The sequence below is a fragment of the Nanorana parkeri genome, unplaced genomic scaffold (genome assembly GCF_000935625.1).
Source record: "Nanorana parkeri isolate BGI_ZX_2015 unplaced genomic scaffold, ASM93562v1 scaffold416, whole genome shotgun sequence".
Taxonomy (NCBI): domain Eukaryota; kingdom Metazoa; phylum Chordata; class Amphibia; order Anura; family Dicroglossidae; genus Nanorana; species Nanorana parkeri.
In genome coordinates this window covers 1,226,864-1,236,781 of record NW_017306684.1, presented here as the reverse complement: position 1 = coordinate 1,236,781, position 9,918 = coordinate 1,226,864, and the positions used below count along the sequence as shown (strand labels likewise).

General features: G+C 40.1%; 1 protein-coding gene across 1 annotated transcript; it reads left to right on the top strand.

Annotated features, from left to right (window-relative positions):
• The first annotated feature begins 2,272 nt into the window (after positions 1-2,272).
• LOC108789749 (olfactory receptor 10A3-like) lies at positions 2,273-9,072 on the top strand. The gene is made up of 2 exons (XM_018559831.1): positions 2,273-2,323; positions 8,134-9,072. The coding sequence occupies exons 1-2, from the start codon at positions 2,273-2,275 to the stop codon at positions 9,070-9,072; spliced, it is 990 nt and encodes a 329-aa protein (XP_018415333.1).
• Positions 9,073-9,918: the final 846 nt, after the last annotated feature.

Here is a 9,918-nt window from a genome sequence, read left to right as displayed (position 1 = left end):
CATTTATTACTAAAGGTGATGCTCCCAGACCCGAATGGCATTCAGGAGCTCCCGAATGCAATTTAGAAGTTTGGATCCTGAATGCCATTCGGGTCTGGGAGCCATATACATAGTTTACTAAAGCTGAGGCTTCCAGACCCGAATGGAATTTGTGAGCTCCCAAATGCAATTCGGAAATTCGGATCCTGAATGCCATTCGGGTCTAGGAGCCTCAGCTTTAGCATTATATGCATTGTGAGTTGGGGAATAGGTAGCGGGTGCAATTTCTCCCTGGGGTGAGCAATCTTGAGAGGCTTTGGGACCAGTCCAGTGACCTTTCTTCCAACAGTGGTGCATTTATTGGTGCATTTATTGGTGCATTTTCACAGGCTATATACAGTGCTGTACAGTGCTCAAGAGAAGTCAACAATTCAAAACACGTATCCCCGCACTAAATACACAAAAGATAGTCCTTACTATCCACCCGTACAAACCTATTGTTTGTCAGACATCACAAAATCACCATGACCAACCTTGTGCTCTAGAAGATTCAGACTGTCTGCTCCCCAGGCTCCAGAGAACTGTCTGTGTGCCTTACCTGCACTAAATTGCCATTGAGGCAAGGTATAAAACCTGGGGCTCACTAGAGGTACCGGAAGGTGTAAGAGAGGAATCTGGGCGACACATAAACCCCGGACAGAACCTCTCCTGGCTCTCTACATGATGACCTGCTACAGTATATACTGTATATGGCTCCAATGTTGCCATAACGAAAAGTTGTGTTCAGACCCATTCAGGTGCATTAAACCGAAAAAACATTTAATGCATCCGAATGGGTCTGAACACGAATTGGCCAGAAAAGTCACATGTCCGATTCTTGAACAAAATTTGTACGGGATCTGAATTTCGGATGTGTCTGAATGTCGATTTGGAACAAAACAAATGTCTAATTCACATCAGTCCTTGCCCTCAAGGAGCTTACAATCTAAGGTACCTACCTCACATGTATACATACAAGGGTCAGTTTAGGCAGGATCCAATTAACCTTTCAGCATGTCTTCGGAGTGTGGGAGGAAACCAGAATACCTGGAAGAAACCCACACAAACCAGAATACCTGGAAGAAATTCCCGGGAGAACATGCAAACTCATTCGCGATGGTGACGTGGCAAGGATTTTAACCAGGGACCCCTCCCAGTGCTGCAAGGCAATAGTGCTAACCACTACACCACTGTGCTGCCCACTTTGCTTAACCATAGCTGAGGTCCTCCTGCCACCTAAATAATTGTGTGTCCTTGACTGGGCTCTCTCCAGTTTTAGGACAACTCTTCTGTTGATTGGTGACAAGTCTTCTTCATGTTTTTTTTTTCAATTTGTTGTGGTGTTTACAAGAAAGGAAGTAAAGGAACATTTATTATATGTGATGCAGAAAGGATAGTGATAGCTGGTTTAACCATTCCCTACTTTTAAGAGTCAATTAATGGTTGGGAATGACAAATAAAAGAAAAAAAAAGTGTTAATTCCATTGGAACTGAACACCGCTTCATTGCACTATAGCTCACAGATTTATCTATAAGGGCTCATGATGTTTCATGAAGGTTGAATAAATTCAGAGCCATTCCACCACCACATAATAATCACCACGTGAACATCCAATAGAGTGCTGCTCACTTTGGGCTCAGACCTGGACAAGATACGTGGACAACAACACTGTTTCCCCCTTTGTTATAGATCCGGGATCTACCGTTAATGGAGCCCACTGGTTAAAATTCTCCTATCCAACCACACGTGTTCGCTAGAAGCCATATGCTGTTTTACCTCAGCACAAAATAAAAAGAAAATACAGGCCATAGTGTACACTGTTAAACATAAAATCTTAATTTAAAATTTTACTCACAAAATGATACAAAAAATACACCATGAATGTCCAAAAAATGCCCAAATGCACAACAGAAAACTGTTGTGATATAAGAAGGGAAGGAACACCACCAGGTAAGCTAAACCTACTCCAATCTTCCTTTGGTTGCTCTGCCTACTTCTCTGCTTCACAAGATTTACCCTACACATGTTACATCCAGATTGACTTCATCAGAGGCATGGAGCTTGGGACGTTGGACCACATTTTGCATATTAACCCTTGCAATTGCATGGGTTATTTGTAATCATTTGTAACATTGTATTGTATTAATATGTAACATTGCAAGGGTAAATATGTAACCTGCGGTCCAAGCTGACAATGGTCATCATATTTTGTGTTATCTTGATCTTGATTTGCAATCTGATGAAAAAGTCATGATGATAAAGCTGGAACTTATGGGCACCAAGACTCAAGAGAGAGCCAACAGAGTAAGCCAGTTTAGGGTGATTGCTTACAGAAAAGGGATGACAACATCATACCAAGGTCAACCACCTGAACATGCAGTGTGAAATGGGTGTGTGATTCACAAGAGTGGATGATTGGATGCTCCAAAGGTTTTAGCAAACAAAACAAATTACATTTATGCAATTTGATGTGTGTTAGCCATTTTATGAAGAAAAGCGCAATCAGAGTAGCTAATTTTATCACCCACGGCAGACTCATGAATAGGACAGACCTGGATTCCTCTTTTGACAAATATCTAGACTTTCTGAGACTCCTCAACTTTTCTCTAACCTTAAACCACTACCCACTGACCAAAAACTGACTTGTCGCAGGGGAGGAGCAGTTAGAAACTAGAAGATCATAGAAATAGTGTGTGGGAGCAGGAGACTGTTTTTACATATGGTTTCAAATACTACATCGGGCCTGTGTAGGGCCTTAGGCTTTGGGATGGAGAGGTGGAAATGCCTAAGTTTATATGAATTCTGGGAGTTCAAATCTGGGTAACATTGTTTACATTTAGTTCAGCTTTCAACCATCAAGCCCATGACATCAAGGCTTAATGCAAGACATGCTTTTTTTCCATCCTTCATCAAGGACAAAAATGGTGTGTGATTATAAGATAGATGATGTAGATGCATAGAGCATCAAACTTGAGAGCAAGGATCTTGATCCTAAAATGTTTGCTACATGTTCCCATTTACATAACACAAGCTAAAACAAAAAATAAAAAAAAATGCTTCTTGCAGTTTAAGTTGCTTTTACTTGGCTTAGGGTTTTAAGGGTTAACATTTATTCATGTTTCTATTTCTTTGAAATGTTAGGATGGGTTGTGAGGGGTGAGGGGTCTAAGGTGGCTTGTCCATTGTGTGTTAATGAAGCTTATCAGAAAAACACAATCCTGCCCAAACCTTTCCATTAGTACAGACCACTGTAGAAGGGCCAAGAAAAACCTGGAATCAGCCATCTTGGCTGCTTTACCCCACTTCCCGGCCGCCGATCGTTGAAAGACGGCCGGACGGGAGTCTCCTGGATGCGGGTGGGCGTCTTTAGACGTCCTTCGTGCTCGCACACGCCCCAAGGCGCTCACGAGCGGGAAACCGCCTGAATTTTAAACGGCCAGCAATGGCCGTTTACATACAAGCGGTCCGGCGTCTGTGAAGATGCCCGATCGCTTGTATGATTCATGTGAGGGTGCTCACCCCCCTCCTTACCTCTGGTCGCCGTCGCTGTCCCTGCCGCCGCCATCCTCGCAATCCCGGGGGTCCATCCAGCCTGGGCGATGTGGCTCTGTGCACTGAGAACGGAGGGAGATCAACACCCAATCTCCCTCCGCTCTCCTCCTGGTCTCTGAATGCAGGAAGTGATGTATATTACATCACTTCCGCATTCCTCTGCCACTCTCCGGTACAGAAACCGGAGAGAAGCTGATGAAGCAGATCTGTGCTTCATCAGCTTCTCTGGGGGTCCCTAGGTGACATTAGGGGTCTTAGAGACCTCTGATGTCTCCATAAAGGGGACCTGTAACTGTAATTTTTTAAAGTCCCCCACCCCCACATAAATGCGCAAAAATGCGTTAGTAGCGCCTACACACAAAAACGACGATTGTTCCAATTATGCTGCACGCGTTACATATGGACGTGAACGTCGCAATGAGAGCAATAATTTTAGGGCCATTAATCACTGATAACACTAAACTGATGAGCGGTAAAATCTTTTAAAGCGTGGCCTATGACCAATTTTGGCTATGGTGTTTTTTTGCGATTTTCGTGGGCGTGCACAATTTTAAGGTTTGACATGTTTGGTGTCTATTTACCCGACGTAACCCCGTCTTTTATATTTTACCAAAAAATTGGGTAAAAATAAATGTTTCCTAAAATAATAAAGGGAAAACCATTTTTTAAAAAATATTCAGTACTTTTTTTGATATATAGTAAAAAATAAAAACCCCCAGTGTTGATTAAATATCACCAAAAGAAAGCTCTATCTGTCCCCAAAAAGTGGTATAAAATTAATTTCAGTACAGCATTATATGACGGAATCAATGTCAGCCAAAGTACCGCAGCGCTTAACACTGAAAAATGGCCTGGACAGGAAGGGGGTGTAAACACCGCGGTCAGCAAGAGGTTAACAAAACATTTAATAGTTAAGACATTATTTTAAAAGTCATTTTTCAGTATGCTGTGTGAACAGGAACACATAACAAACATATAGAGGTGTTTGGTTTTTTTCTCAAATTTGACTGCAAAGGTGGAAATACCCTTTAAGTTCAGCTAAATGAAAATCTCAAACTGGTATAATAATCTGGCAGGGATTTCAGCTCATTAGCCTATGTCCAACATTAAAATACATGTTTTAGTTGGAAAGGCCTTAAAACTGAACCTAAGCAAACATTTTCTAAATGAAAGAGGCATGTATGTTCTTATTTGAATCTTGTTGAGCTTTGTGCATTTCTTCCAGATCTGTGCGGTGATCCAGTGTGAAACTTGGAGCTTCCTGTAATAAAGACCGGTCACTGCTGCTCTCCCTCCTTGTACAGAGTGACTGGTCTCCTCTACGCCCCCTCCTGTAAAAAAGACCGGTCACTGCTGCTCTCTCTCCTTGTGCAGGGTGACTGTTTTTTGTCTCTACCCCCTCCTGTAATAAAGACCGGTCACTGCTGCTCTCCCTCCTTGTGCATGGTGACTGGTCTTATTTCTGCCCCTCCTGTAGTAAAAACCAGTCACTGCTGCTCTCTCTCTTCGTGAAAGGTGACTGGTCTTGACTCCGCCCCCTCCTGTAGTTTTCTGTAGGAGGCCTGTGGGGCCCCTCCCATAGCTCTGCTCTCTGCACAAAGTATGTACAGCACAGTGATAACATCATCACTACTTTATAGGGTCATATTTGGTTTCAAAAAGGCATTTGGGGAACACAAAGTAGATTTTCATCTTTTGTAACTACTGAGGAATATATTTGAATCAAAGTTTTTGTGCCCAGTTCAGCTTTGCATTGCTTGTTTAGTTTTACAATAATTTAATTGTATACAATTATAAATTGAGCTTTTAATACATCTTTCTGAATATTTCCTTAACTGGGTCTCTGAAGGTTTTATGACGCTGATCAAACTCTCTGAAGATTTTAGTGTGATGCAATTGTTCATTATATAAATTGATGCTTGCTGATATTATATTTTCAAAATAAATATTGTGGAAAATGAGTGCATGAAAAAGTGTGAGCCATGGAGCAAAATCTGTCTTTGGAAAAGGGGGTACGATCAGCATGAGTTTATCATTTGTTTCTTTATGCCATATAATTAAATATCTATTTTTTTTATTTATGTATCTACTATTGGCTATTAAATTGTTAACATTGCTTTATAATGAGCTATTGACTGTAAGGATGGAATGTTTGGTTTCAATGTTGCTCCCATAATTCTTATTAGTGAAAACAGGAGCCTTCTAGTTTGAACCTCAGTGTATCCAATCCTAAATCTTCACTTTTATGCCATGTGCATTTTCATGTCTTTTAGCATGTTTTTGTTGCACTTTAATGCATTCATTCATTCATTATGTATTTCTGTTTTTGGCCAATGGAAGGAAAAGGATGAGGTATAGGATGCTAGGGGGTGAAGGCTTGTTGCCATGCATTAAAATACATGTTACATGTCATTTTCATGCATTTTTCATGCACACCCATTTAAGCCTATGGGTCTAAAAACAAACTAGAAGCACCAAAAGAAGCGCCTTTGGGTTTTTCAAATTTGCATTGCAGCACAGTGCGTAGAATAATGGGGTTCCTTTTGTTGTGTGTTGTCATGCATTGTTGCGCAACAGCCACCCTGATTCAAATTGCACAGGTGCAGCTGAGAACTGAGAGTAAATATAGAAGAGAACAAAGACTAATTTAGTAAAAAAGAGTGATGCTTCCCTAGACCATGCTTCAGGTTTATTTTTAATCCATTCCATTGTTTAAAAAAGTTAAATGTTTCCAAAAACAGGCTAGAGATATATAGGGAACCGAGGCTATGGTGAACATTTTATCTTAGCTAAAATAACTCAATTTTTTTAAATGTTGCCACACACAATCATAGTTACATAGTTAGTCAGGTTGAAAAAAGACACAAGTCCATCGAGTCCAACCTATAGAGAAGAAAAAAAAAAGAAGAAAAGCCTAAACAGAACACTATGACCACAATTACCCCCTGTTGATCCAGAGGAAGGCAAAAAAAACCCTATAAAGCATGGTTCAATTTGCTCCAACAGGGGAAAAAATTCCTTCCTGATCCCATAAGGCATTCGGATATTCCTGGGATCAACAATCTCTGATGCTTGTAAAGTAAATAGCATAATAGCTTTAAAACCACCCTGATGAAAGATTCTCTGAATGTGTCTTTAAATAAGGGTTTTCAAGGTGTATGTAAACCCAAAATCTATTTTTCAGTATGTTTGGCTTCAACGTACTGTATAACAGTTTTTTACCCTACAAAAACAGCACTGGCAACTGCACTTGCAACTCCAATGGCCAACTGAAGGAGCAGGCATGGAAAGCTGACAACAGTGCTGCTATTTGCAGCCACATAGTATTGTAAGTCAGCAACAGGAAGTTCTGTTATTGGCAGAATTTTCAGCTAAGAAATATCAAAACAGATTTACAAAAAAATGATTTGCTTTAGAAAAGTCTATACGGTGAGGCATGATGACAAACATACTAACAATTGATTTTGGGTTTGCATACACTTTAAAGGCATAGTTCACTTTTCTGACTATGGGGGTTATTCACAAAGGAGCCAAAGGATCCAGCCATAGCTTCGGCTGATCCTTAGGCTGTCATCGGCAGCCAAAGCCCTTCGATTCAGTTGAACCGAAGTGCTGCTGTACGGCTATTCACTATAGCCGTTCTCCCTGCAAATGACAGCAGGGTGGAGCCAGCTGTGATCTCACGTCTGGCTCCGCCCAATTGTAATGACAGATTAGTATCCCCAAATGATTTTGGGATGCTGAACTGTCATTAAGCAATGACAACAGGGCAGAGCCCAGTTGTTATTCATTGGATGGGACCTGCTAAAGGACTCTAGCAGGTGCCGGACAATAGATAACAGTTGGGCGGAGCTAGCTGTCACTGCTTGCTCCACACAATTGTTTTTATTTTTTTAATATTTGTATTTATTTTTAAATTTTACTATTTATTTACAGTTTAACATTTTTTTCAACCTTTTTTTTGTGTGACTATTTTCATTGGTTTTGTATAGTGCTTGGTACCTTGGCGGTACCGAGCAAAATAGCCAAGCCAAATGCCACTCGGTGGCATTCGGCTATTCACTCACTGCCGTTCGGCCGCTCTGAGAATAGGAGCGAGCGGCAGTGAGTGAGCCGCCGGAGCTTCGGCTCAGCCGATCCAGATGTTTGATCGGCTGAGTCGAACTCCTTCTGCACTTTGGCTCAGCCGAACATGCAGAGCATGTTCGGCTGACCGAAGGCAGCTGTACAGAGCCGATGTACGGCTGATTTCAGCCGATGTACGGCTGAAATCTGCTGTACAAGCCAGAAGTGAATAGCCGAACTCCCTGATGAATTCCCTGCAAAGGATCTGTGTCCAAAATGCCTTTACTTACCCTGCTCCTCTAGTTGACTTGTACTCCTAAAATTATAGAATACAGCTCATGTTAACCTATACTGAGTTGGTTGCCTGAACAGCTCTAGTGTTTCCAACATAACTGATTGGATAATAATTCACAGGTTGGATTTGTTTTCTGTAGTTTCTGTTTAATGATTACATAACTGCCAAGGAAACTTTTTTTCTATTTTCAGTTTATTTTCAGGAAAAGTCTAAATACAACCAGACTCAGATTAAAGAAGTCATCCTATTGGGATTCCAAAGCACCAAAGACATCAACGTTCTTGTCTTAGTTTTTCTTTTTATAGTTTACATTTTGACTCTTGGTGGAAACCTCCTGATCATCACACTGGTGTCCTACAGCAAGACCCTCCACACTCCAATGTACTTCTTCCTCATCCAAATCTCTATATCTGATATTATGCTAACCACAGACATTTCCCCAAACTTTCTTTATATTTTACTTCATGAAGGTGAAACAATGAACTTTACAAGCTGCATTTTCCAGTATTATATTTTTGTAATGACTGAATGTACCGAGTGTCTTCTTCTGACAGTGATGTCGTATGATCGGTATTTGGCCATCTGTAACCCACTTCAATATATTTATATAATGAACGAGTCATTGTGTATAAAGCTGACCATCATTTCTTGGTTGTCGAGCATTTGTTCCATGATGATCAGCACAATAACAATTGCTGGTCTTGATTTTTGTGGACCAAATATAATTGACCATTTCTTCTGTGATGTTTCACCACTGCTAAAACTTTCTTGTTCCGATACATTCTCGGTTCAGTTAGAGATGATTTTGCTTAGTGTGCCTATTCTCTTTTTGCCCTTTTTATTTATTGTGATATCGTATATATTTGTTATTTTTGCCATATTAAAAATCCCATCCAGTACTGGAAAACAGAAGGCTTTCTCCACCTGCAGTTCCCATGTGATGGTGGTCTCCCTATTTTATGTAACATTGATTGTTATTTATGACCTTCCAACTAGTGGGCAGTCATTGACCATAAGCAAATTAATGTCACTGCTCTACACTGTGGGCACACCATTGATGAACCCAATTATATACAGCTTGAGGAACAAAGATGTGAAATTTGCTTTTAATAAGTTAATAAGGAATTGTATGAACTTATAGTTCAAATGATGTGGTCTCTATAATTTTAGTCAACTTAAACATGATTGCAGACCTTTCAATATATATCTTTGGAGGTTCTCATTCATCCAGGTCATGGTATATCTGTAAGAAATAAGTCAAGGCAACTGGACTTGCTGTTTCACTGGTTATCCAATCAGCTTTCTCAATTCAGAATGACTTGTACAAAACTTCTCTGGGAATTCAGTCATTCTGAATTGAGAAAGCTGGTTGGATAACCAGTGATACGTCTTCAAAAAATACAGCAAGTCCAGTTGCCTTGACTTATTTCTTACAGATACTTTCAATATATGGACAGCCACTAAGCATAAGAAACTTAAATATACTGTAGTGCAAAGTTAAAGTACCTCTAAAATATTAAATTATATGTGATTTGAAGAATTTTGAAGTGTAAATATAAAGTCTGATAAGTTAAACTGTTTTATGAATTTATAATACAGACAATCCTGGTCTATAAAGTTTATGTAACCTTCATCTATGTTTAGAACTTGACCTCTGAGATTCATAGTTCGACCTTATCATTCCTTTGCTTCCCATGCAATCCCTGCCCCTCCACAAAATATGACCCGACACAGAATCTTCATTGGATGAGCAAGACCACAGCTTTATTGACATGTTAAATAAACAACTCTTTATTAAATGCAACACTTATTCATGACAGTCACAAATGAACTGTGAGCACCCAGTAACAATATCCTTATAATATCGAGAACAACCCGTCTTCACCTTAAGTTCCAGACAAGCGTCCAAACAAATTCCAGAATCTCAAAAAAGTTCAAGCTGGCAAGGTTATACAACCAAATAAAGCTGTGACAAAGCTGCTGTAAA

What these genes read in the sequence shown, in the direction of transcription:
- LOC108789749 (XM_018559831.1), top strand. Translation starts at nt 2,273, where the DNA reads ATGATAAAGCTGGAACTTATGGGCACCAAGACTCAAGAGAGAGCCAAC. An exon ending in CTCAAGAGAGAGCCAACAGA is followed by an intron (nt 2,324 to 8,133) that starts GTAAGCCAGTTT and finishes GTTTATTTTCAG; the next exon opens with GAAAAGTCTAAATACAACCA.